Source organism: Mesocricetus auratus, unplaced genomic scaffold (assembly GCF_017639785.1).
Source record: "Mesocricetus auratus isolate SY011 unplaced genomic scaffold, BCM_Maur_2.0 Super-Scaffold_100009, whole genome shotgun sequence".
Classification (NCBI taxonomy): Eukaryota; Metazoa; Chordata; class Mammalia; order Rodentia; family Cricetidae; genus Mesocricetus; species Mesocricetus auratus.
In genome coordinates, this window is record NW_024429193.1 from 61005626 (window position 1) to 61032495 (window position 26870).

At 49.4% G+C, this 26870-nt stretch overlaps 3 protein-coding genes across 7 annotated transcripts in view; 2 read left to right on the forward strand and 1 right to left on the reverse strand.

The window, feature by feature from the left end:
- The first annotated feature begins 134 nt into the window (after window positions 1-134).
- Anxa9 (annexin A9) lies at window positions 135-12151 on the forward strand. 2 transcript variants are annotated; one of them, XM_040752246.1, is made up of 14 exons: window positions 135-207; window positions 515-588; window positions 1210-1300; window positions 1664-1760; window positions 4637-4731; window positions 4933-5046; window positions 5253-5343; window positions 6753-6832; window positions 6999-7058; window positions 7560-7644; window positions 7788-7883; window positions 7983-8041; window positions 11298-11420; window positions 11904-12151. In XM_040752246.1, exons 3-14 carry the CDS (start codon window positions 1226-1228, stop codon window positions 11964-11966), a joined length of 1038 nt encoding a protein of 345 aa, XP_040608180.1. In that variant the 5' UTR covers window positions 135-207; window positions 515-588; window positions 1210-1225; the 3' UTR covers window positions 11967-12151. The 2 variants fall into 2 exon arrangements, with proteins under 2 accessions (XP_040608180.1, XP_012979259.1); XM_013123805.3 differs by lacking the exon at window positions 135-207 and having other exon boundaries at window positions 391-588.
- Window positions 12152-12758: 607 nt separating this feature from the next.
- Mindy1 (MINDY lysine 48 deubiquitinase 1) lies at window positions 12759-26145 on the reverse strand. Of its 4 annotated transcripts, none has more exons than XM_040752241.1 (11): window positions 25933-26145; window positions 23826-24184; window positions 18320-19053; window positions 17668-17725; window positions 17165-17229; window positions 16610-16768; window positions 16229-16331; window positions 15252-15394; window positions 13885-14076; window positions 13462-13602; window positions 12759-13284 (listed from the first exon to the last, which is right to left on the reverse strand). In XM_040752241.1, exons 3-11 carry the CDS (start codon window positions 18755-18757, stop codon window positions 13204-13206), a joined length of 1380 nt encoding a protein of 459 aa, XP_040608175.1. In that variant the 5' UTR covers window positions 18758-19053; window positions 23826-24184; window positions 25933-26145; the 3' UTR covers window positions 12759-13203. The 4 variants fall into 4 exon arrangements, with proteins under 4 accessions (XP_040608175.1, XP_021091133.1, XP_005084332.1 ...); XM_021235474.2 differs by lacking the exon at window positions 25933-26145 and adding an exon at window positions 23549-23717 and having other exon boundaries at window positions 23826-24345; XM_005084275.4 differs by lacking the exon at window positions 25933-26145 and having other exon boundaries at window positions 23826-24345.
- Prune1 (prune exopolyphosphatase 1) overlaps window positions 25641-26870 on the forward strand; it is a 33695-nt gene continuing 32465 nt past the window's right edge. Inside the window, exon 1 of the mRNA XM_040752242.1 lies at window positions 25641-25959. Within this exon, the coding sequence (XP_040608176.1) occupies window positions 25921-25959 (39 nt within the window). The 5' untranslated portion in view covers window positions 25641-25920. The remainder of the gene's footprint in view (window positions 25960-26870) is intronic.

Genomic DNA, 26870 nt, shown 5'->3' on the forward strand with positions numbered 1-26870 from the left:
CATGCTGGCTGGCTTTCCTAAGGCATAATCAGAAACTTCAGGGCTGGGACCCCCTGTGGGGTACAGGCTGGGGTGCCCTAATGGTATGTGTCCCAACAGGTTTTTCTCTATCAACCTTGAAATCAGCCTGGAGCCTGCCTGACCTACATTCCCCTGATCGCCTCCCCCTCTTTACCCCCAGGGAGCTGGAACCGGTGGTAGAGTCAGGTCAGAAGCAAGACTCAAGAGACTCGGTTTCTGTGGTCCCAACCTGGCCCGGCAGGGAAAGCAACACACAAAGCCTCTTGTGTCCTCGGCTGAGTTGAGAGGCTGAGCGGAGTTTGCTTGCGTGGGTTAAGGGCCAGTTCCTGGCAGGAGAGATGCTAGGCAGGGAGGTGTTTGCTTGTAGACCCTGTATAGCCTGGTCCTCTCCCACTGGGAGGGGCCGAGTCAGAGACAGCTGGACTGGTCTGCAAGGGAGGTCATCTGACTGGCTGTTCAGCCTGGGTTCCTCACTCCTCCTCTCCACCACCAGGCTACCCAGGAGCTGGTGCCCACACAGGCAAACCACCAGGCCTCAACACCCACCTCACCTCTAGCACCTTTGGGGTAAGTCCTGGAACCGAACCGAGCCCTTATCTGGGGGAGGGAGAACTTAACGATTGAAGGAGGAGTGAATGTATTCTTTTCCCAGTATGAGAATGTCTAGTCTATGCCCAGGTACCCATGTTCCTACAAGGACACACGTACAGGTTATGCCTGCTTACCTAGAGACCCCACCTGAGCCTCCTGGGGGAAGGGCAGACAGGCAGGAAGCAGCCCTGCAGTTAGGGTTGCAGCTCCCTTGGCAGGAGGAGGGGTGATGAGGAGCTGTCTCCCACCGGTGCCACCCCACCTCAGCTGCCTGAGAATCCAGGCCAGGGAAGGGAGGGTCCTGAGCCTCAGAAGGGGGCATCATCCCAGACTGAGGGTTCAGGGGCCTTGGGTGGAGGGAATCCATTGGCGGGTGCTGGTTCCTGCAGTCTCCCCAGCCAAACCTGGCTTTCAAAAGGAAGGCCAGAGCAGAGAAGGTAGGCTCTTCCTATTGCCTGTATTTGATATTCTATCATACATCCATTTATTTTCTGTAACAAAGGAAAGGATGGGTGGAGAGAGCCCAGGCCCCAGATTAGAGGCCCTCAACAGGCAGAAGGGGGACATTCCCCTATGCTAACCCGTTTCCTTCCACAGGGAAGCCAGTGGAACCATGTCTGTGAGCAGTGGAACCATGGAAGCATCCCTCACCCAGGAGATCCTCAGCTCCCTGGGCCTTGCCAACAAGGTATGGGCCGTTGGGACTTCAGAAACGTATTTACTTATTCAGTAGTGCTGGTGATTGGTCTCGCCTTCCACTTGCCTGGTTAGTGCTCTGCCACTGAGCCACATCTCCAGCCCCAACAATAAATTTTAATGCATCCACTCAGGGACCAGGAGATGTTGGGGACGAGGAAAGCAGAAATGGCACTGGAGAGAGCTCAGCTGGGTGAAAGCCTTGATGACCGAGTTTGGTCCCTAGAACCCACTTGGCAGCAGATAATGTAGTCCCTCTGGTTGTCCTCTGACCTCCCGTGCACACAATAAATGAACAAAACGGAAGGAGGCGGGCAGGCTCCCTCCTCGTGACCACGTTCTCGTGCTCTTGCAGACTGCAGCCTGGGGGACCCTGGGCACCCTCAGGACTTTCTTGAGCTTCAGTGTGGACAAGGATGTACAGAAGCTGCTGAAGGCCATTACAGGCCAAGGTAAGCCCTGCCCTTGGCGTTGAGGGTTTCCCTTTCCTTGTTGATCTGATCTTTATTTGACATTATTTTGAGATAGGGTCTCATTTGTAACACTAGCTCGCCTGGAACTCACTATGGAGACCAGGCTAGCCTCCAACTCAGATCCACCTGCCTCTGCTTCTCAAGCACTGGGATCAAGGGTATGCACCGCCATCCTGATAGGGTCTCACTCTATCTCACGCTGTCTTCAAATTTGCAGTAATCCTCCTGCAGCAGTTTCCCAAAGGATGGAATTACAGGCAAGAGCCATCATGCCCCACTGTACGTCTGCCTTCCTTCCTTTCCTTCCTTTTTAAAAATCTATTATTTATTATATGTATATGGGTGTTTAGCCTGTATATGAGTCTGTGCACCACAAGCAATCCTGGTGCCCACAGAAGCCAGAAGACAGGGTTAGAGCCCCTGGAACTGAGCTTTCAGATGGCTGTGAAATCACCCTGTGGGTGCTGGGAATTGAACCATGGTCCCCTGGAAGAACAGCTGGTATTCTCCTCTCCACCACCACACACTTATAAAGAAATGTTTAAGTTTAAAAAAATTTTTTTTGATTTTTCAAGGCAGGGTTTTCCTGTATTGTTTTGGAGGCTGTCCTGGAACTCACTCTGTATATCAGGCTGGCCTCAAACTCACAGAGATCCACCTGCTTCTGCCTCCCCAGTGCTCGGCTAAATTTTTTTCAAGACAGGGTTTCTCTGTCTGTCTGTCTGTCTGTCTGTCTGTCTGTCTGTCTGTCCTGGAGTTCACTCTGTAGACCAGGCTAGACTCACACTCACAGAACTGCCTGCCTCTGCCTCCCGAGTGCTCAGATTAAAGGTGTGCACCACCACTTGGCTTTAAAAAAATCTTTTTAAGGAGCAAGGAAGGTGAAGTTAGGGATGCTCTGAAAGTGTTGGTGAGGTGTGTGAGTCTAGCATGTCAAGTTCTGTGACGGTATGTCATACCCAGTCTCAACACCCTTGTGAGGTCAGGCTTATTATTTTCATTCTGCACATGAGGAAACTGGGGCTCAGAGAGATTAAGAGACTTGCCCAATGTCACATAGCTCATAACAAAAGATCCGAGAGTCTAAGCCAAATGAATGGGTCCCACCCAAAAAGTCCTTTTAAAAATTTTTATTTCATTTTTTTTTCTTTCTTTCCTTTTTTAAAAACCATATTAGGCCACTTTTGTCTGAATTAGGATTTGAGTCAGATTTATTTATTTCTTTCCTTTTGGTTAGTTTATTTTTTGTTTTCTTTTTTTTTTTTCAAACATTTCTTTATTATGTATACAGCCAGAAGAGGGCACCAGATTGAATTGTAGATGGTTGTGAGCCACCATGTGGTTGCTGGGAATTGAACTCAGGACCTCTGGAAGAGCAGGCAGTGCTCTTAACCACTGAGCCATCTCTCCAGCCCCTATTTTTTGTTTTCAAGACAGGGTTTCTGTGTGTAGCCCAGGCTGTCCTGGGATTTGCTCTGTAGTCCAGGTTGACTTCAAACTCATGGAGATCCACCTACCTTTACCTCTCAAGTAACAGAATCAAAGACACGCACCACCACCACCTGGCTCTAACCACCTTCCTTCCTTCCTCTAACCATCTCCCTCCCTCCCTCCCTCCCTCCCTCCCTCCCTCCCTCCCTCCCCTCCGACCCTTCCTTCCATAACCCAGACTAGAATCAAGCTCACTGTGTCCCTAACCCTGACTGAACTCCAGATTATCCTTCCTCTACCTCCCAGGTGCTGGGATTACAGGTGTTTGTTACATACCCAGTTTTTCATGCAATTAAATTTTTTTTCTAATTTCATTTTATTTCACATACATTGGTGTTTTGCCTGCATGTATGTCTGTATGAGGGTGTTAGATCCCAAAGAACTGGAGTTACAGACAGGTGTGATCGGCCATGTGAGCACTGGGAATTAAACTAGGGTTCCTCTGTAAGAACAGCCAGTGCTCTTAACTGATGAGCAATTTCTGCTGTCATTATTTAAGTGTGTGCATGTATGCATGCATGTTGTTTTATCTTTGGCACAGTGGGCTGCGCTTTACTGATATTTCAGTCAGTAACTGTGACTCTGCAGTTACTGGCCTGCAACTCTGGCAGCATCCTGGCTGCTCAGGCCCCAGCCTGGTGGAAATTCTGTTCCTGCAAGCACCGGTTCTGTCACTACCGCTAAAGGTAGTTTTAACTAAATCTCTATCATTCTAGTTATAAATAAAACTTGAGATTCAAAGGCTGGGGTGAAAACTTGCTAGCTCAGAGAGGTTGAGTAGCAACTAGCTAACCTTCTCTCCTTGTTGGTGTCTCCCAAAAAGCCTGCCCTTTGTCCTTCTCCATCAAAACAAAAAAGCCTTGCCACCCTAAATCCCTCCCTACTACTTCCTGTGTCTCTTTGTCTGTCCCGGATGTCCTCTATGATTACTTTCTGTTAACTAGTTGCTAACTCAACCTCCTGAACCAAGGTCAATTTTATTTAACAAAAATGCTAACTTGGGGTTCACAGCATAATCAAATATCCCCCAACATCTGTACATGTGAGTGCAGTTCCCATGGAGGCTAGAAGACACTGGATTCCCTGGAACTGGAATTACAGTTGGTTATGAATCACCTGATTCCGGTGCTGAGACCTGGACTCATGCACTCTGAGAAAACAGAACATTTTCTTAACCTCAGGGCCATCTCTCCAGGTCCTCTGAATGTTTCTGACATTTTCTTTGTATCTCCTTTGAGAACAAATTGGAGTGGGGGGAAGTCACCCCTAATCTCTCCTTCCCTACACATAGTTCTCTTCCTGGGGGAGTCGGGAATTCACAACTGTGAACGCTCTGGTTCTAGCCTCGGTTTGTCTCGGTGCAGGTGTGGCCCACAGCACCATTGTGGATGTACTGACCAATCGGAGCAGAGAGCAAAGACAGCTCATTTCTCGAGCCTTCCAAGAGCGTACCAAGCAGGTGGGACCACTGACTTCCCAGGAGCTGTGGATAGGGCAGAGACTCCCTGGAGGACTTGAGATCTAGGCATGGCTAGCCCTTCCCTTCCTGGCTAATCAGGGACTTGGTGGCTAGACCTGGGATGAAAATCAGCCAAAGCTTCCCATGATTTGGGGCCTCCCTTTACCTATACCTCTGTTCGTCTGGGTCCCATTTATACAGGATCTATTGAAGTCCTTGCAGGCAGCACTCTCTGGTAACCTGGAGAAAATCGTGGTGGCTCTCCTACAGCCTGCAGCCCAATTCGATGCCCAGGAATTGAGGGCAGCCTTGAAGGTACCAGGAGAGGACAGCTGCTGGGCTGTCTGGGGGAAAAAGACACCAAAGGACTGGCCTTGACCTCTCCAGAGAGTGGAGACCTCTCAACCCCACTGTGACCCATAGATGGAGAAGGGTCCTGTGCCTGCTCTCCAGCCCTCTCTAGGCGTCTTGCTGGGCTAATGATTTGGCCCAGTGTCAAGTGGCCTCACAATGTCTTGTAGGCCTCAGGTTCCGCTGAGGATGTGGCCTTGGAAATCCTCGCCACCCGAGCAGCACCCAGGCTTCAGGAGTGCCTGGCAGTATACAAGCGTGGTAAGAATGCATGGGGGCATCGGGACAATCCACTCCCCTGCTGCAGTCCTTGTGAACTGGGGACCCTGGGGACAGTCTATTTCTTTAAGGTCTCTGTTCCCAGAAGCCTCCCCTTACCCCCCCCAAATGTCAGTGCCTCAGTCTCCCCAGGGGATAGAGCTGCATGTAATCATTAAAGAAAGAGAAACAATGATTAACTTAGTCTGGAGCCCTAGGGCAAATTTCACAGTAATGACATTAGGCACTATAACAGTCCCAAAGGTCCCCCTTGTCACCTTCCCAGGCCCTTGCTGCTGCCTGGGGGACAGGTGGTAACCTTTTTAAAAGTCACACTGTCCCCTCTCAGACCCTGCCTCACCTATTAATTTGTGAGCGGCCTTTCCCACCCTGGCACCATCACACCCTCACAATCACATTACCTCCCTTCCTTCAGTCCTCATTAGATGTCTAATGCAGGTCTGTGTTCTTAACCCTCTCCTCCTCCTTTGATCTCCTCTCAGTTCTGTTTTCATCTTTCTTTTTCCCCTCCCCCTGAGGCATTATAGTTTCATGTAGATGAATACTTGGAATTCATGATCCTCATGACTCAGCCCCCCCAAGAGCTGGACTTGCAGGCATATGCCTCCATGACTGACATTTTTTGGTTTCTCTATTCCTGCCTCCCTTCTTCCCCTTCCTTCCCTCCGTCCCTCTCTCCCTCTCTCTCTCTCTCTCTCTCTCTCTCTCTCTCTCTCTCTCTCTCTCTCTCTCTCTCTCTCTCTCTCTCTCTCTCTCTCTCTCCTGAGATTGGACCCAGGGTTTCAGCACATGCTAGGCAAGTGCTTTACTCCAGAGCCTTCTGTCTCCCCCACTCCTGTTCTCTCTGCTCCTACCCTACCTCTCACACACTTCTTGAATATTGGGTGCAGGACTAGGTAGGTACTAACCAAATTGCTTCATGGCCTGGGATGCCCTAACTCTAGTGACTGCTTGTTGTCTAACAATGGATGGGATTACCAGTGGGAAGGTTTGGAGATGAAGTCATTTCTACTACTCATCGCTTAGGGATGTTTTTAGGGTGACCATTATGATGCCCATCCTGGGGACCATCAGCCATCAAGCTATTCCGCATAGGAGATGGATGGTTATGGGGCTGGGGTCACAGCTCAGCAGCTAAGAGCATAAGAAGACCTGATTTGGTTCCCAGCACCCACATCCGATGGCTCCCAACCTCCTGTAACTCCAGCTCCAGAGGACCTGACACTGTCCTCTAGCCTCCTTGGGCAACCTCCCCCCAACACATAAATAAAAACATAAACCTTTGGGAAAAAAAGGACTGTTAGGATCCAGTTGGTCAAGCACTTGACAAGCCCTAAAGCTTTCTATCCTGGGAAAATTCAGGAGTCAAAAGGCTCCTGCTCCTGCCCCAGATTTCCAGGTGGAGGCTGAGGAAGATATCAGAGCTGAGACCAATGGCATCTTGCAGGACCTGCTTCTGGCCCTGAGCAAGGTGAGGCTTGGCCTGCCAGGGAAGGGAGTTGTGCTCCTCATGCTGGGGACAGACCAGAATAGGGAGCTCTGTTGTGCTGTGACAAGGGAGAGCTCCGGAGGTACCAGGGTCTGGACAAAAACTCTGCCCCTCCATGAAACTTCCTAAGATCAGTGTCTCCACTTAGGGAGGTCGTGAGAGATATTCCGGAGTCATTGACTACAGCTTGGAAGAACAAGATGTCCAGGTGAGGACCTCAGTGTGGATAGCCATGTACAGTTTGTACAGACCCCCTCCTCGACCATGTCTTAGGGCCCAGATCCTGCACACCCATCCGTGCTGCAAACCTGCTTTGCCTCTGCTTCCTGAGTTCACAGAATATAATGACATCTGCTGGCAAATTCTCCTCCTGTGGGCACTGGATCAAGCAAAACTCCTTAAACCTCATCTTGGGGATTAGTTCCTTGTGGGAGCAGCTGACTAAAGTCCCTGACTTAATCCTGCCTGTTTATTCTTACTAGTATTATTATTATTTGAGTCAGGGTCTCTCTGGCTCATCATGTAGACTAGGCTGGCCTCCAACTCAAGAGATGGGTGTGCCTTCACCTCCCAAGTGCACAGAATAAATTATCCCTTTTCACCCTCAGTACCGTTTCCTTCACCACAGCAGTTTTTGGGGACATTATACCCATGGATTGCAGGCTCCAAACAATGCTACCTGACTCATCGATTCTTTCCCCTTCCCTAGGCACTCCAGCAGACCGGAGGATCCAGTATGGCAGGTCAATGGGTCCTGATCTTTACACAACGCAGTCCTGAACACCTCATCCGAGGTACCCAAGCTTCCTTATCCCCACCCAGCTGGCTGTCCTGATGAGTGTGGCAGCCAGTGTGGGGAGGGCCACTCTCCCCTGTGGTGAGTAACAGCCCCCCACACCAACTTACCTTTCTAACCACTCCCTACACATACCCAAAGTGTTTGATCAGTATCGGAGATGCACTGGGCAAGAATTAGAGGATGCTGTCCGGAACCGTTTCCATGGAGATGCTCAGCGGGCTCTTCTCAGCCTAGGTAGGTACCTCCTCAGGATGTATGGAGGGGTTTCACTGGGACGGGAAGCTGAAGCCCTAGGCTGGCTCCATAACTGAATTTTGTTGTTTTTGCTTCTAGCGTCCATAATGAGAAACACAGCACTGTACTTTGCCCACAAACTGCACCAAGCCCTTCAGGTAAGAGGCACACTGCTTCCGGTCCTGCCCTTTAATCCAAGCCTGGTGCAACCTACAAGCTGCCGTCTTCCTGTGTTTACAGACTGTCTTGTCATGCGTAGAGGACTGAGCTCTGCTTAGAACTAAGTTAGTTACCCACAAGTCACTAAGTTAAAGTCTGTCTTAATGTCCATGTGCCAAAAGCAGAGGAGTTTGCTTTGTCTAGTATTTTTTGTTTTGTTTCTCGAGACAGGGTTTCTCTGTGGCTTTGGAGTCAGTCCTGGAACTCGCTCTGTAGACCAGGCTGGCCTGGAACTCACAGAGATCCGCCTGCCTCTGCCTCTTGAGAGGTGGGATTAAAGGCATGCGCCACCAACGCCAGGCTTGTCCAGTATTTTTGTCAGACGGGAAGGTGGTAAATTTGTCACAGTGGTTCTCACCCTCTGCAATGCTGTGACCCTTTAATACAGTTCCTCGTGTCACGGGGACTCCAACCATAAAATATTTTCATTGCTACTTCATAACTGTAATTTTGCTATTATGAATCATAATGTAGATATCTGATATGCAGGATATCTGATGAGACCCCTGTGAAAGGGTTGAGAACCATTGCTGTATAAAGAATAATAGGTGGTGAAAACCTTATCCCAGGACTCAGGAGGCAGAAGCTGGAGACGCATCGTGCGTCCCAGGTCAGCCAGGACTTCTTGTACTTTGGAACTGACTCCAGAATATTACTCACATTTCAATTAACCTTCACAACTATGCACTGTCCTTGTTCAATTAGATGAAAAACATTAAGTACAAAGAGATGGCAAACGCCCTGAGTACCTTTCTCCACATTGGCTAGATTTATTTATTTATTTGGCTTTTCAGGATAAGGTTTCTCTATGTAGCCCTGGCATTCCTGAAACAATGTAGATCAGGTTGGCCTCTAACTCAGAAATCAGCCTGCCTCTGTCTTCCCCAAGTGCTGGGATTAAAGGTGTGTGCCATCATGCATGGCCACCTTGGCTGGATTTTTGTTTTGTTTTTCGAGACAGGGTTTCTCTGTAGTTTTGGAGGCTGTCCTGGAACTCACTTTGTAGACCAGGCTGGCCTCGAACTCACAGAGATCTGCCTGCCTCTGCCTCCCGAGTGCTGGGATTAAAGGCGTGCGCCACCAACGCGGGCTTCTTGGCTGGATTTTATTCCTATTCATCCTCAAGCTTTAGAGAGCTTGATGGTAGAATACTTGCTGCGTGTGTCTAAGTCCCCAAATGCCATCTGTTTTTTGAAAATTTTGCCTTGTTTTTATTTTCATACTTTTTATGTATTTTATTTAACTTTATTTGCATGTGTTTTGGTGTGAAGGTGTCAGATCACCTGGAACAGTTGTGAGCTGCCATGGGGGATTGAACCCAGGTCCTCTGGAAGAGCAGCCAGTGAGTTCTCTTAACCACTGAGCCATCTCTCCAGCCCCCATCTGCCATCTTTGCACCACTCTAAAAGATGTCTGGTGATCCAGGCATGTTGGTGCACTCCTTTAATCCTAGCACACAGGAGGCAGAGGCAAGCAGATCTCTGTTTGAGACCAGGTGGGTTTATATAGGGAGTTACAGGACAGCCTGGGCTACATTGTGAGATCCTGTTTCAAAAAAGAAAAACAAAAAGGGTCTGCATATTATTGATCTACAAAGTGATCATTTTGGTTTGAGTAATTATACCAACAGAATCTAGCAATACTGTCAGATGAACTATGTCTAAAGGAAGCATATTAGTCAGGCAGTGGTGGCAAATGTCTTTAATCCACTGGGGAGGCAGAGGCTGGTGGGCCTCTGGATTCAAGGCCAGCCTGGTCTACAGATCAAGTGCCAGGACAGCTGAGGCTACACAGAGAAACCCTGCACTGAAAAAACAAAAAACAAAACAAAAAAAATGTGTAATATATAAAAGGTTGGAGTTCTCACATTTTGGTAGAGGAACCTTCAGCATCATGCCCAACTGATGACTACTCACAGGACAATCTATATGCACGCCCTTGCTCCATCATCCAGACTCCATCTGACAACAGATCATTATCATTCTTAACTGAGAAAACCTGGCTCATTATGAGTCAACACCAGGATTCATTTGAAGACCTGTGGTTATCTGTCTGAATTCCTGATATAAAAACAAATCTGTGGGCTACAAGTGGTTTGACGGTAGAGCACTTGCTTAGCTTATGAGCACACACATAAAAAGGAACAAACATGCATTTTAGTGTACTGGGGCTCTTTTTTTTTTTTTTTTTTTTTTTTTGGTTTTACGAGACAGAGTTTCTCCGTATTGTTTTGGAGGCTGTCAGTCTAGCCCAGCCTCAAACTAAAGGCGATCCGCCTGCCTCTGCCTCCCGAGTGCTGGGATTAAAGGCATGCGCCACCACTGCCCGGCATGTACTGGGGTTCTAAGACTGGAATTCTAGGAGTCAGGCAAACCAAGAGACCTGCAGCTGGGCAGTGGTGGTGCCCACCTTTAATCCCAGCACTCGGGAGGCAGAGGTAGTTAGCTCTCGTTGAGTTTAAGGCTAGCCTGGTCCACAGAGCAAGTTCCACGGCAGTTAGGGCTGTTACACAGACAAACCCTGTCTTGAAAAACAAATAAACAAAAGGCGACATACACTTGTAGTCCCAGAACCTGAGAAGTAGAAACAAGAGGATCAAGAGTTCAGTGCTTATTAAGCATGGAGTCCACACCTTAAATCCAAACAGCCGAGAGGCAAGTGGATCTCTGTGAGTCTAAGGTCAGTCTAGGGTGCACCAGACATTGTCTCAAAAACAAAACCATGGAGCTGGAGAGATGGCTCAGTGGTTAACAGTTTCTTGCTCTTCCAGAAGACCCAAGTTTGGTTCCTGCCACCTATGTTCAGCAGTTTGAAACTGCTCCAGGGATGTAAGACCCTCTTCTGATCTCCACAGGCATCTGCACACACGTGGCATACGCTCACACAGGGATACATACATGGGCTGGACATGGTGCTAGCACCCTTAGTGCCAGCATTCTGAATTTGAGGCCAACTGCCACCCAGAATGAAGCTTAGTGATAACTAGCATGTTCAAGGCCCTGGCTTTGATTCCCCAGAAAAAATATTTACTTGCTATCTTTTTGTGATTGTAGACAGTGACTCTGGCTCTGAAATTGCTTCCCCTTAACTCTACTTTGCCTCTGCTTCCTACTCACCCATGCCATCCTCCCCCTGCCCTCAATGAGAATATCCCCTAACTACCTGCCACACACTCCCAATCTATTTCCTTACCAGGAAACTGAGCCCGATTTCCAAGTGCTGATGCGGATCCTTGTTTCCCGAAGTGAGACTGATCTTCTAAGCATTCGGGCTGAATTCAAGAGGAAATTTGGGAAGTCTCTGTATTCTTCTCTGCAGGTGAACCTCTCTCTCTTTGAAGACAGTGTTTCTCTTCATTCTTTTTTTTTTTTTTTTAAAGATTTATTACACATAATGTTTTGCCTACATGCCAGAAGAGGGCACCAGATTGAATTGTAGATGGTTGTGAGCCACCATGTGGTTGCTGGGAATTGAACTCAGGACCTTTGGAAGAACAGTCAGTGCTCTTAACCTCTGAGCCATCTCTCCAGCCCCCCCTAGAACTCATTCTATAGACCAGAGTGGCCTCAAACTTAGAGATCCACTCACCTCTGCTTCCTAAGTGCTGGGTGCACCACTACCACCAGATAAATCTGGCTATTTCTTCACTTGGGGCCCTGAAGTCCTAGCTCCCCCCCCTTTGGTTAAGCGCAGGACTTGGCAACAGAGAGGAGTCTTTCCTTGATGATGAGCTGCTAGAATGCTTGGACCATGGTGGTGGCAATGAGTTTTTCTAGCTAACACTGATGTCCTCGCCTGCAGGGTGCAGGGAGAGGGGATTGTCACTCAGCCCTACTGGCCCTGTGCAGAGCCGAAGACATCTGAGACCTTCCGGCCACACCCTGACATGACATCCAAGAATCTGAGATTCGCACAAGAACACCATACACCCTAACTTCTTCTTGAGGCTGGACCTCTCAATTTCTTTGACATCCTTGTATTGCCCTCATCTCAAAGCGATGTCCTCCATCTCCATTTCGGGGAGGAGTAACAGGATGTCTTTGATAGTGTCTGCCTTACTCATCAATCCATACCACGGCTACACACCTCCATGGTAGTTGAACCTTTTGGCAAATGCACTGTCTTTTTATGTTTCCTGGGTAAAATCTGGGCAGATCAGGACATGGGCCAGGAAGAGGCCTTGGAGTTGGAGGCATCTTTGAAGTACACTTAGCTATTGAACAGGAACCTGGTTTGCCCCAGCACTGCAGTTCCCAGTCAGTAATCAACACACCCTGCCCTGGAGTCTCCTTTCAACTTCATCATTCTCTCCTCTCCAGGAAATCTCAGGCAAGACAGTTAAGGATGGGCACTGGGGATCAGAACTCGCAAAGGGTCATCCCCATGAACTCCCAGCCTTGGAAGTCTCAGTAACAGTCTCCTAGTCCACCTGTCCATGCAGGGATTTAGAAACACACCTCCAACAAGGGTTGAGAGCAGCAGTACTTCCCCAGAACATCTACCAAAACCAGGGAAGAGGCAACGTTCGGGCTCCCCCTGCTGGCTTTGTGAGAAATGACAGGCAGTTTCTCACCTCCCTGCCTCCTCCCCGGTTCACATTCCTCAACTGGGTCAAATATTTAACCCCGCTGCTCCAGGGTAGGAAAACAACATACCTCAGGAAAGAAGTTTTATTTCCAACCCCCTAGGAAGGCATTAAAAATAATAAAGATAGAAACCCAAATCAAACCCTAAAACAAACGGAAATGGGCCTTTGGGGTGGCCGAGGGCAACCGGGCAGGCAGGGACACAGAGATTCATTTCAGTTGGGTACTTCACCTATCAGCCTGGGTCTGTATATTCATGAGAATATTGCAGGAAAGGGAGTTGGGAATCAGAGACGCCCAGCCCCACATCCCCATGTGGCCCTGGCTGGAAGAGAAGACAGCAACACTGAAGGCAAGGACCATACCAAGTTTGACCTTGGTGTCTGTTGCCTGCTCTGACCCCCGGTAGGGCATATAAGTTACCCTGTATGGATCTGGGGGTGAGGTAGGGGATCCTGCAAGCAAACCAGTCAGCCTCTGAAAGACCGGGTGGGGCCACACTGTGTGAGGCAGGGTTAGAGAAGAACACAGTCTGAGTCAGGCTTCGACCTCTGTCTCCGCTCTCCGGCTGGGCGTCCAGATGTGGCTCCTCTCCCCTGTGTGGGAGTTAGCAACTAGTTACCCCACAACCTTGGTAAAGACATCAGGGGTCAAGTACCTCAGAAGGGTTTATGAGGGAAAGCTTGCAGAGACCTGTACAGAAACCACATGCACCCTGCACCAAGCAAAGCCAGCACACCCCTGCCTACCAAGAGAGGGTGGGGCAGGCTCACCTGGGGCGCAGGGGCCCTCGTTTGCACAGCTTGCTGCTGTTGGTACTCCTCTTGCTGAAGCTGCTGGGCGAGTTCCAGGTCGCTAAGGCCCAGCATGCCTTGTGGCTGCTGCTGCTGCAGGGACAAGGCAATAAGATAGTCCTAGAGAGAAAACAAGTCACAAGACAGGCTGAGACCAAAGGATGCAGATGCAGGCTAAATTTCTACACATGCTTCCTTCAAATTCTCTGCTCCCTCTAGGAAACCACGTCTATTGTCTGTGGTGCCAGGACATATACCACAAGCGAGGCCATGACCTCAGGTAATATGAGGAGGCATGGGTGTGGGGCAGCCTTCAGCCAATAAAATGCATGAAGTTCACCACGTATAGGAGACAGCTCAGATGCCAATGGATTCTGCGCCATTCTGAAAGGCCCCACACACCTGATCCACCTGCAGCTGCTTCTCTGGAGAGCTGCCCCCACCTTCTGCTCCCTGGTGTTTGCCTAGGGAATGACTTAGGTGGAAGTCAGAGTCACAGAAGCAACTGTCGCCATCCACATTATGCAGGCTCTCCCACACGACCTGCTCCTCCTGTAGAAACCCCTGGTCAGTGACCAGCAGGTACAAGTGACTCTGCAAAAGAGAAAGACATTCGGGGCTCGTGGAGCCTGGCAAGTCCAAGTTCCCTGGAGTTGATCCTCAGCACACACCCGCTTACACACTCCTCCCACAGCCGAAAAAGACCGAAAATTGGTGGGACAGGTGACACAGAGGTAGCTTACAGCCAAGGTGCAGTCAAGAGACCTTCTGAATCAGGGTGCTGACGGGAACTCAGCACTGTGAGCATCCAAAGTTTCTTAAATATGTGTGGCTGTGAGGACCAGGGAAGGACGCCTCACACAGGTGTTGTGTGATTATCCTGGTTAAGGAATCCTCGGGGTTAGAGTACCACACCAAATCCAGTTTCCTCTCCTCCCTCTGCTTCTCTGTTTGCTGATGTCTACAGAGATAAACTCTTGTTTTATTTTGTGTTTTTTTTTGGTTTTACGAGACAGGGTTTTTCTGTATTGTTTTGGAGGCTATCGGTCCCAGAGATCCGCCTGCCTCTGCCTCCCGAGTGCTGGGATTAAAGGCGTGCGCCACCAACACCCGGCCGAGATAAACTCTTTTGAGAAGCAGAAAACCTGAGTGTAGTGATGTGTGGCTACAATCTTAGCCCTTGGGAGGCAGAGGTGGGAAGATCAGAAGTTCACAGCAAGGTCAGGTGTGACAGTGCACACTTCAATCCCAGCACTCAAGAGTTCCAGGCCAGCCAGGGCTGCACAATGACAGTCTGGGTGGTGAGTAGGTCAGGGGGGCAGGACCAGCCTCTTCTACTCAATTCCTAGAGAGCTTTGGCTTCTAACTCTGAAAGACTATTGTGTGCTCTAAAGCCCCACTGTCCCTTTCCTGTCCCATGACAGCAGGCTTATTTCATATGACCTGCTCTGGCCACTGTCATTCCCAGGCAGAAGCACTGAGAACAAATGCACTGTATGTTCTCTCTTGCATATATTCCTGCACATATGTAAAGGCTTTTGTGTCAACCTGAGTTCCAGAGTGAAGACGGAGTGAGACAGGGTGCAGCCAGTTGGCACTGGACATACATCATGAATTAGAAACAGACACTTGTGGTATACCACAAGGATTTTAGGGGTTATCTGTTACCACGGCTTAACCCACTCTATCCTGCCTGACGCACTGACCCCAGAGAAAAAGGCTCAGGGAAATGACATTGTTCCTGCTCCCCTCCTCCAAGGCCCCATCACCTTGTGCTTAGTCATCGTGCTAAAGTGGTTGTTTCGAAAAAAGACACTGAGTTCATCTTCCTTAGCAGTCGCTGTAAGCTCACACAGGCCATGATAGGTCAGCTGGGCCGCAGTGGTCTCCAGGAACTGCTCCGCAATCAAGCCTGCCAGGAGGCATAAATGGGTGAGCCCTGGGTTAAACCCATGAGAGGGAAGTGCAAAACAAACGAAGAGTTGGAGTACTCTCAGCTTTAGATGTTTTGGCAAGCACGCAAAGATCCTGAGTTCAGTCCTGGGTATGGAGGCAGGCTGATCTCTGTGAGTCGGAGGACAATATGCTCCACACAGCAGTTCCAGGTTAGCCAAGGGCTAGCTACATAGAGACCTTGTGACAAAACAATTAAAACCCCACAACCCCAAGCTCAGCTCCAAAACAAACAAAACAAGATAAGGAGGTTTGTCCAAGAAGCCCCAAGAGCCTCCAGAATCCCATTTTGCAAAGCCCAACCTCACCCTGGGGTATGGTTCAGATTTAGACTTGATGCTTAGCATGTACAAGGCCCCAGGTCTGATGCCCAGCAAGGCATACACATATAAGTTGAAGCTTGGTAATACTTGTGATCCTGGTACTCAGGGGCTGGGGGCAGGAGGATCAGCTACAAAGCCAGCCTAAGCTGTAGGAGATCTGATTGCACCCCCTGTCCTCAGAATTGAGATAAAAACCTTCCTTAAAGCCTGGCTATTTTCTCATTCACTCAATACAGCTAGGAATGAGAGTGCACGTCTGCAGTCTGAGCTCTCAGAAGGTCGAGCAGGAAAAGCAGGAGTTTGAGACTGGCCTGGGCTATGTAGTGATTTAAGGCCAGCCTGAACAACGTGAGCCCCTGTACCAGAAAAAGAAAGAAAAGTCCCCTCTCTGAATTACAAAAACAATAGTAAGACCACTCAGCCATCCTTCCCTTCACATGAGATCACAAGGAAGAGGGCATCAGTGTCACCTTCTGTCACGAGGTTGGGGTCACTTGAGTGTTTACAGGTGATGATTTTCTCTACCAGTTGGTTGTAACTCAGTTTCCCAACAGCACTCACAGCCTCAGGACTCTGGGGAGAAGGATGGGGTGGGGCAAAAACAAACTGATTGTTTTTAAAGGAAGGAAATGAACCAAGCCCATTGAACTGTGACTCTATGATCAAAGATTCCTGAACTTTTGATGTCCAAAGACCTGATCTCATTTGTGTGTGGTTTCCTTGTACTGGGATGTGACTCCACCCAGCAATATTAAAAAGCAAGGAACTCTGCTTCAGTCCAGGCTCTAAATCCTATCCCCCCTCAAACTAGTCACACCCCTCCCGAGATGCCCCCCGCCTCCCGTCCTCACCTGTGGATCAACAAGCCAGCCATGGTACAGAGGTATGCCCAGCAAGTCAAAGATGCTGCATTCGGGTGTGTACTCAAAGTCAGAGACGCCTGTGAATCGCACGTTGACATCCAGACCTGTGGCCAGTTTAGGGAGCACTGTCATTGCATCATCCACATTCTGGTGGGAGAAAAGACAAGGATGGCTAGCATAGCCTTCCCCCTTCTCACTCCATCCAGACACGATCAGAAACCCTCTTCTCATCTCTGGCATTCTCACCGCCCATTCATTTTAACCACCCCTCCCCAACGGACAGGATCTCGCTGTATAGCTCTGGCTGTCCCTATGTAGACCAGACTGGTCTTGAACTCACAGAGATCTGCCTTCCTCTGCCTCCCAAGTGCTGGAATTAAAGGTGTACAATACTATGCTGGGCTGCCTGGATCCCTCTTTATCTGATTTTTTTTCAGGACAGAGATGCCAGTCTCCCCGGAGAAGATGCCAAGGTTAAGGAACCAATGGTTCAGGCCCTCTTGCAAGCCTGCAGACCCTATGCCCAATGCCCTCTTGCCTCACCTGCTGAAAGTTAAGTTGAAGGTCCTCAGACTTCTCCTGGGGCTTGATGGATAGGAGGCAGTTGCCTGTAAGACAAGAAACTCATCAGCCTACCCTACCCTGCCAGTTGTTCCAAAAGCTCAGTTTCCTCCTCTTCTGGAGAATGGGGGATATGTCTCAGGACCATGGGTTTTCAAACTCTAATCCAGAACTTTAATTTCTCAGAGGGATAAATAGGTTTATAGAGGTGAAAGACACCTCTCCACACACACTGAAAGGTAAGGACAGAGGCCAGTGCTACAGTTTGGTGCTTACAAAATATAGTCAATACTTGTGTTTGTCCCCAGCACCAGGAGCGGGCGTGCGTGCGTAGTAACTATAGGCAGAATTGGTGCTGTAACTCCAAGATCCTGATACCTTCATCTTTGCTTTTTCTCTCCAACTTTACTGAAGACATGAGGGCCCTTCCCTACCCTCAATGCCACATCAGAGCTCCAATGAGCACCCCCCAAAAAGTCACTCACCAAGATGTGTCAATAGCTCATCTGATGTGATCATTTCCTTCTGAGGGGGCAGCTTCACCTGAGGGGAGAAGGGAGAAGGGGGTCACACGTGAGCTTTTACTACTAGCAGTGAAGGAGGAACACATACATAGAAAGACGGTGATCCAAGCTAGGCATGGTGGCTCAGGACTGCAATTCCAGTATTCAGGAGGCTGAAGTGTGAGGCGTGAGGCCAGCCTGGCTTACAGTGTAAGACCTTGTCTCGAATCCCCTCAAAGCTCTGGCTTCAGAGTCTCTCAAGTTTTTGGTACCAATGCCCAGTTTACATATTCCCACCTGTCAGTGCGAGCTGCTGACTAGCTCTTAAGGACCTCCAACAAAGCTACTCTACTGGCCTGCCACAGATGCGCGAGGACCACATGTGTGAGCTTGGAAAAAAGCTCCCAAAGTGTTCTTACTGGAGAGAAGTCCCCAGTGGAACCCTGCATCATTATCTGCCCAACCAACCACTCCCCTTGGTAAGATGTCATGTCCGTGAGGTTGCAGTAACCTTCACATGCATGGTATTGTAAGGACCATTGGTGTGAATAGACCAAGCACCCCCGAGAGGCAAGTCTATGGACATGTTAATTGCCTAGTGCCTCGCAGCCCACTGGCTGAGCTCCGTTCTTACCTTCCACTGAAGAAAGAGGATGTTCATGATGGCCAGGAGAGGACAAGGGCCGTTGGTGCTCTGGGTGATGATGGGGGTCCGCTCTCCCTTCCAGGGGATCCACTTGACACAGTAGAGATCCAGATCAGGCCGCTGGCTCCTGGGGGACTGGGGAAGCTCCTGTGACTCAGAACACGCCTCTCTTGTCTGTATCTCAGGTGAGGTCCCACACAGACTTGCGCTAGCCTCAGGAGGAGGGCACTCACGATTTTCCGCATCCGCATCCTGGGCTGGTGTCAGAGCTTGGTCTCCTGGCTCCGGTTCTCCGGCTTTCCCATCAGCCTCTGTACCGCCCCTGTCCTGAGGGTCGTCCTGTATGTGATTTTCTGGTCTGGATTCAACAGTTTCTGCACTACCGGCCTTACTGGGTGCTGGAGGTTCCGCCTGGGGTTGTTCCATGGTGAGGTTAGAGTGGGCTGAGGGGGATGAAGGTGGCCCCTTGACCTCAGGGACCTTTGCTAGGTGACTCTGATAGGTAGAAGAGAGACCTGGCCAATAAGGTCATTGAGTTACAGAGCAAAGGGCAAGAAACGTCTGGAAGTGAGGAGGGCGGAGGCCACTCTGGCTCCGGTTTCAGCTGTTCTCGGCGTGGGAAAACAGAAGGCTGCGGCTCATTCTACCTCTAGCTTGCTGGGACCAGATGGGATTGCCAGGACTTGGGCGGGGATGGAAGACACCAGGCAGACCTGGCTTCCCTGAAACAGGAAACAATAGGGAATGAAGAAAAGTCAGAGGGGCTGAAGAGATGCCTCAGAGCTCTTCTAGAGGACCTGGCTCAACTCCCAGCAGCCACACGACCCCTCACAACTGTCTGTAGCTCTACTTCCGGGGCACCCACTACTCTCTGTGGCACAGACACACAGGTAAAACACCCCCACACAAAACAGAATAAAATATTTGAAAGGAAAGGTAAATGCAAAGCCCGAAAGACAGAAGGAAGAGGGCTGGAGAGAAAAATGTTAAAACTACCTACAGTGGGCTAGCGGTGCAGCTCAGTAGCATAGTGCTTCCCGAGCACCTGTGAAACTCTGGGTTTGATCCCCAGCTTCTCAACAAACAAACAAAGCAATAAACAAAAACAACCCTAACGGTTCCTAACGTGATGTTTAGCCTGCCTTGTTAAAGGCATCCTGTCAGTTACAGACACCAAACCTTGCTCTTTCCCAGAGCACTCTGAGCACATAGGCTGCTCGTATGCCTGGGGACACCTCCTCTCTCATCACCCCAGGGACCAGAGAGTAGGCATCATATGGTTGGGGACGAAGGTGCAAAAAGCTAACACCATGCTCCTAAACTCTGTGCAAAGGTGGCAAGGAGAAACCCTCAAGTCCTCAAATGACTGTATTTATTAGTTTTTGAGACAAGGTCTTACTATGCAGCCCTGGCTGGCCCCAAATTCAGATCCATCTGACAGTCTCCTGAGTGCTGGGATTAAAAGTGTGCATTATCTGTCTCAGGAGAAAGAAAAAAGTGTGTACTACCATGCTAGGGGCCTGCACCATCATGCCCAGTTCTCAGAAGACTTGGTAGAACCTTACACAATCCCAAACCAACCACAGCAAAAAGGCTAAGGAGTGGCTTCCTGTAGGGAAGGGAAATGTAGGTCACGGAGGAGCTTGTCAGTGTTAGATAAGCAACTCTGTAACCTGGGCATCCCTGAAAAGAATACTCTACAGCAGTTGTTCTCACTCTTTCGGACGCTGCGACCTTTTAATACAGTTCCTCATGTTGTAGTGACCTACCACGAATATTATTTTTGATGCTGCTTCATAACTGTAATTTTGTTTCTGTTTTGAATCATAAGGCAAATGTCTGTGTTTTCCTATGGTCTTAGGTGACCCTTCTTGAAATGGTTGTTTGACTGCCCCCCCCAAGGGGTCGTGACCCACAGGTGGAGAAACACTGTTCTAAAGAGATGCTTTATTTCATCACATTGTCCCTTACATAATTGAAAACAATGGACCCAGGGATTGAAACTTCCCTCAGGAATCTCAAGCTGGGAGGAGAAAAACACTGACGCTTGAAGACAGAGACAGGAACTTGAATACAGGAAAAGAGATTTCCCAGAGTTCTAACAACTTGTCCAACAACCTTGCAAGATGAGGCTAAGGCCCAAACAATGATAGGTCAATAATTGGCAGGAGTACATGGTGACCTACCTAGACTGCTTAGCTATGCAGAACTCTGGCTCTCTATTTAAACTTTACCCTTAACTTAGGGCTCTGAAGACAGACTTAGGAGCATAACCTAATCACTTTGTTGTTAGACCTAATGTGGCCACATTAAATAAATCTGTTGTTGCTGTTTTATTTTTCTGCTTTTCATTATTATTATTCTGATTCTATTACATTTATTTAGTGTGTGTGTATGTACACACTTGGTGGCCAGAAGGAAACTTTCAAAAATTTGTTCTCTCCTTCCACCATGTGGGACCTGGGATCAAACTCAGGTTATTAGGCATTGAGAGCCTTTACCAACTGAGCCCCTACTTTTCAGTATTCATACAGCTCTTTTAATTGGCTTATTGAGGACAAGATGCCAAACCTGGCCTATTAGGACTGCCCAAAGCACAGGCTCTGATCTTACCACCACCACCAACCTTAGAATATTTTTTGTTTTACTTTGAGACAGGGTTTCTCTGTGTAACAGCCATAGTTGTCCTATTACTAGTTCTGTAGACCAGGCTGGCCTTGAACTCACAGAGGCCCTCCTGTCTCTCCCTCCCCAGTGCTGGAATTAAAGGCATGCACCACCACCACCTTCCTTCCAGTAGATTGTTCTCCCCATCCAGAGTTGACAAAACAACTCTTCAGTTCCTGTTTGGGTGCAGCACTACCTGCACCCAGAGAGATCCCCTTGCTCGATATTTACATAAAATAGGAACTGCTGATTAATGATTTACATTTAAAATACCTTCAGATTGGAGATTGCTCAGTGGTTAAGGATACATACTATTCTTCCAGACAACCAAGGTTCAATGCCCAGCACCCACAGAGGGGTTTAAAAGGATCTATAATAACTCAAGTGGCAGGGAATTTGATATCCTTTTCTGGCTTCTGAAGAACCAAGAACATGTGGTGTACATACATAAAGGAAAACAGTTGTGGGATATTTGCACACCGTGTGAAGATGTATTGCTGTGCTTGGTGTAATAAAGCGCTGAACAGTCAGAAGCAAGGCAGGAGGAGATGGGCAAGACTTCCAGGCAGAGAGGACTCTGGGAAGAAGAAAGACAGAGCTGCCAGCCAGACGTGGAGGAAGCAGGATGGGCAGCATGGAGATGAGATAACAAGCCTTGTGGAAGAATGTGAATTTTAAAATATGGGTTAATCCAAGTCATAACTAGTTAGAAACAAACCTAAGCTAAGACTGAGCTTTTACAATTAATAGTAAGCCATTATGTGCAGGCTGGCAGTCCCAATGAGAAAGTACTACTACAGAAAACACTCATATATAGTATGTATGCAGTATATATTATATACGCTCACGTGTTATATCTGTAAATAATATATATGCTCTCCCCTCTAGTTGTGTATAGTGACAATGGCCTTTAATTTCAGTTACTAAGGGGGCTGAGGCAGGAGGATCTTTGTGAGACCCTATCTCAAAATAATAAAAAAGAGTTGGGGGCATAGCTCAGTGATGAAGCCTTGGCTGGCATACAAAATGCCCGAGTCCAAGCCTCACACCCACTGGCAACCATTCTCTGCAAGGCTCCCTTGGAGATCATTTCAGATGTGAACACTGGACCTGTTTGACTTGCTGTCTATCAGCACTAAACACAGATAAGACTACAGATAGTGACAAAAGCCCCAATCTCCCTTCAGTCTCCTAACTCCCTCTCTACTCTTTAGTGAGGACAAAAAATGGGACAGCCCTGGGGGTGTAGCCTAGCAGTAGGTCACACGCTTAACATAAACAAGTCCCTGGGGCCCAGCCCCCCAACTAAAGAAAGGAAAAACAGGGAGAAATCAAATCAAGTAGGAACCGTGTCTTTTTTTCCTTTTAAATGACTTTTGAAATAGGTGTCATTGTGCGTGGTTGCACACACCTTTAAGTCCAGCACTTGGGGGGGTAGAGGCAGGTGAGCTCTGGTTGCCCAGACTACTTTCAAGTTTCCCAAGTGGTTTATGATATGCCTGACCTGAACCTTTGTGGTCTGTCCAGCTTCTTTCTTCCTCACCTGTTCTTTTTTTTTTTTTTTTTTTTTTTTTTTTTTGGTTTTTCGAGACAGGGTTTCTCTGTATTGTTTTGGAGGCTGTCCTGGAACTTGCTCTTGTAGACCAGGCTGGCCTCGAACTCACAGAGATCCGCCTGCCTCTGCCTCCCAAGTGCTGGGATTAAAGGCGTGCGCCACCAACGCCTGGCCTCACCTGTTCTTCTAAACCTTCAGGACCTGGGGCTGGGAGAAGGCCTAGAGGACAGAAGTGACATTAGCTGGGTGTGATGTCTCAGGTCTGCCAATTCCTGCCACTGCAGGGGATTGAGGCCGGAGGGTATCTAGTTCAAGGTCTCCTGTGCTATTGGGAAACATCAAAGTTACTGAAAACAACAGAAATTTTGTCACCCAAATCAATCATTCTCCTGATTCAAATATAATTTGTGCTAGCTGCAGGTAATTTATATTTTGTTAATTTAGAATCACACTAGCAATAAGTTATCTGCAGGCCTCATTTTTGTCCCTCTCTCTCCACATCTTTCCCCCTCCCACGGCACTAGGGTGAGCCTTGAAACAGAGGCCTCGCCTGGGAAATTTGAAAAAGCCTACAGAGAAGAAGCATGGCTCATTTTCTGCCCAAGGTTAGAAGTGATCAATAATTAAGTGGGGGTTGGGAAAGCTAGCTGGCCAAAGAAAGGAGCTACAAGAGCAGAGTCTCTGAGAAAGTGGGCAGGGGCAGGGAGGGAACGCAGGGAGCCGCCACCTTGCTAGGCTCAGAGGTGGGAAGTAGGAGGGGAGGGTACCCAAGTCTTTTGTCGCTCCTTCTCTTTCTTCAGTCCAAAGCCTACACTTCTCTAACTGGAAGTGCCTATGGGGGCAGGTGAGGGAGTTAAAACACCAGGCCCCTTCCTAGCCAGCAGCAGTGACTGTCACACAGTGGAGGCAGCATTTAAACAGGAACGTACTTAGCTTCAAGAAGACAGCACCCACTCTCAGGGCCCTTCTCCCCTCAAGTCCTTTTCTGGTCCTACCCAATCTCCTCAGCTGAAGGCGAACCCTCACGGCTGCAATGCTTTGAGATTTCCTCTAGAACAACTCAAACCCTGCGATTCTTGCTCCCGAGAAGAGGGAGAGTTTGTTTATAATGGGGAAACGAGCGGACCGCATCGTTCTCTCTGCTCCCCGTGCCTTGCAAGGATCCTATAAGAGACCACAGACGGGACATCAGGTGTCAACTCCCCCCAGCCGGAGGGGGAAAGGAGGGCTGCGGAAGGAGGTGAAGAAGACAGTCTGAAAACAAAGTTTTACCTTAAAGCGAAGGATGCGGTTCCGGGAGTGGGCGAGGACTCAGTTCTGGCGGTTCGACGCGGGAGGAGGGGACATCGTCGAGGGGCGCCGCCTGCACCAGCTGCCTCCCGGCTGTCAGCCCCGGAGCTGACACGGGTTTACTCGCGCGGCGTCCAGCCTGGGTCGCGGCCACTTCCGGACTCACGCCGGGCACCGGGGACGCCGGAGGAGGGCGGGGGCGGGCGGCGCGTGGGGGCGGGGGCGCTCCAGGGCCTCCCGGCGTCCGAGTCTGCGGCGTGCGCCCCAGGCCCTGCCCACAGACTGGTGCTCAGACGAAGTTTGCGGGCTTTCTTTTTCTTCTTTCCCTCTCTCTCTTCCCTCTGTCGGGACAAAGCCGCCTGAGCCGAGGGCCCCGGAGGAGGAGGGGGCTGCTCAGCCGCGGAGGGTTTCCATCGGGGCTGTCGGGCGGGCAGGAAGGAACCGAGGGAAACAACAGACCCTTCTCGTTCCCCCGCCTGCCGCGGGAGGGGACGGACGGGGCGCGCGTGCCTCTCTGGTGAGGACCGGGAAAAGCAGGCGGCCTGGAGGAGCGGGGAGGAGCCGGGCAGCACGGCAGCGGCCGCGGGGACCTCCCTAGATGCCTGCAGCAGAGCTCTGGAGCCAGCGAAGCAGGGAGAAAGTGCATAGTGTCTATATATATATATATATATATATATATATATATATATATATATATATATATATATATGTTTTTTTTTTAACGAGACAGGGTTTCTCTGTATTGTTTTGGAGGCTGTTGGTCCATCCTGGCCTTGAACTCCCAGAGATCCGCCTGCCTCTGCCTCCCGAGTGCTGGGATTAAAGGCATGCGCCGCCACCGCCCGGCTTAGTGTCTGCATATTTACTCGTTTAATATGAAAGGGAAAAAATATCCCGCTTCTGTTTTCCTGGAGCCTCCCCTACCCCACTCCTTTTAAAGTCTTTCCCTTCCTATGGTTTTGTGTGTATGTGTGTTTTTAGGCTAGAAATAAAAATGTTGAGCTGTGTACCTGGTTAATACATCTAAGGCCAAGAAGACACCCTCTCGTCCCCTCTCACTTCCCTGAGGAGCGGGGAAAAAGATTAAAAAATGAGGGAAGATGTTACGAGGAAGGGACACCCCCACCCGTGGTCTGCGCTGGGGCACGAAAGTGGCAGTTAAGGAGGGGTGTTGGAACCTAGTCTCACATTCTGAAGGCTCCTCTATTGACGTGGCTGCCACAGGATGAGACTTGAAGCAACTCTGAAAGCTGAGCGAACAGTTGCAACAGAGGAAGCACAGTCGCGGTTGCAACAGAACAAGAATGGCATGGGGAGATATTTGTCCAGGAGGAGCTGGCACGACTGCAGACTTTAAGAAGACAGGTTAAACATTAAGCTAATGTTCTCACAGCGTGAACAAACACATCACTGATCACAATTAGGTTAGTTTCGTAAAGGGGGGGAGCTAAAAGAAAACACCTAACATGAGAAGCTGTTTTAATAAAATATAGAGATATGTTGTAATTTAAAGTCCCGACCAGGAGGCTTGTGAATCCAGCATTCAGGAAGCTGAGAAGAAAGACAAGCTTGGGCTACATAGCAAGATCTTGTATTTTAAAAAAAAAATTGGAGATTAATTTACATAAAATCTCAAACAGATCCTTGGTGTAATGTATGGAAAGATGCTATAACTAGTCCTATTTGAAAGAGCAAGTAGTTCAGATGCCATAAAGGTGAGTTATTGTGACACACACACACAATTTGTATGTCATAGCACTCAGAAGACTTCCCACTTGTGGACACTTAGGAACTTCCGGACTACATTTCCCAGGAGGTATCGCGACACGCTCCTCCTCGACCTCCCATGAGTCTCTGGGCTCAGAACTCAGCCTCCGCCTCTGGGGGCGGGGTAACGCCGGACTCCGGGCGTGCTGGATTACGCACTTCCTCCTGGGGTTCGGAGGCTGAACCCTTGTGTGGCGGGTTCGAGTCCCGCCCCCTGACTCTCGGCTCTAGCCCCTGAGTCTGGGGAGGGGTGCATTCGGCCGGGTTACCTCTCCTCGCCGAGGGGCGGCGGCACACCTCGGGCTTCACTATGGAGGACTACCTGCAGGATTGTCGAGCCGCTCTGCAGGTAACGGGTCCAAATCAGTGACCGAAAGGAATGCAGCGTGGGGTCCGGGAAGGACGAAGGTGTGGGCTTCGGGAAGCCCTGACGATCGGTGTGGAGGGATCACAGCGGAGGACGCGGGGGAACTGGGGACCAAACCTGTCGCCCATGGGCGGGAGAGCCGGAGAAGCGAGACTCCCCTCGGTCGCCAGAGTCGGGTCCCTCAGCTGGACCAGTGAGGCGGCCGCCAGCCTCGCCCGGCGAGGTGTGTCTGCCCCTCTCCCCGCCCCTCTCAGGTTCCCACCGGCGAGCCGGGCTGCAGCCCGCTGGCCTCCAGGTGAACCGCGGGGATGCGGAGGGTACCTGGGTGCGTGGTTTTATTGCCTTCTTTTTCTAGACAGGCAGAGGCGTTCATAATGTTTTACTTTAAAAATCTGTTTTTAAGCATCAGGTATATATGTTGATCCACAACTTACATTCCTTTGCCTCCAGGGTTCTCCTTTAGTCTTCTTTACACACAAAAACGTAAAAATACCCCCGCCTTGCTGAGGGATAAACACAAAGTGTGTTTGGAATCTAAACCACAAGCACAGCCCTGGATGCTTTGTAGCTTATTTTTGGTGCTTTCTGAGCCAGCTGGACTCACCCAGCCGCGCTGACAGCCATGGCAGCTTTGGATTTATTCCCATTAGAGGCTCCAAGTCACCTGGCCCCTTACTGTGAGTTTCTCTGCCCCTGTAGAAACCTAGACAGATGGCTGTCTTCCTTTGAAATAACTTAGCTGGGTGTGGTAGCCACATGCCTCTAGTTCCAGCACTTGGGAGGAGGAGGCTGAAGGTTCACCAGTTCTGGCCAGCTTTGGGCTGGAAAAAAAAAAAAAAACAACCCACAAAAATAGAACAAAACTTAAAATTCCTTTGAGCAATAAATTCTTG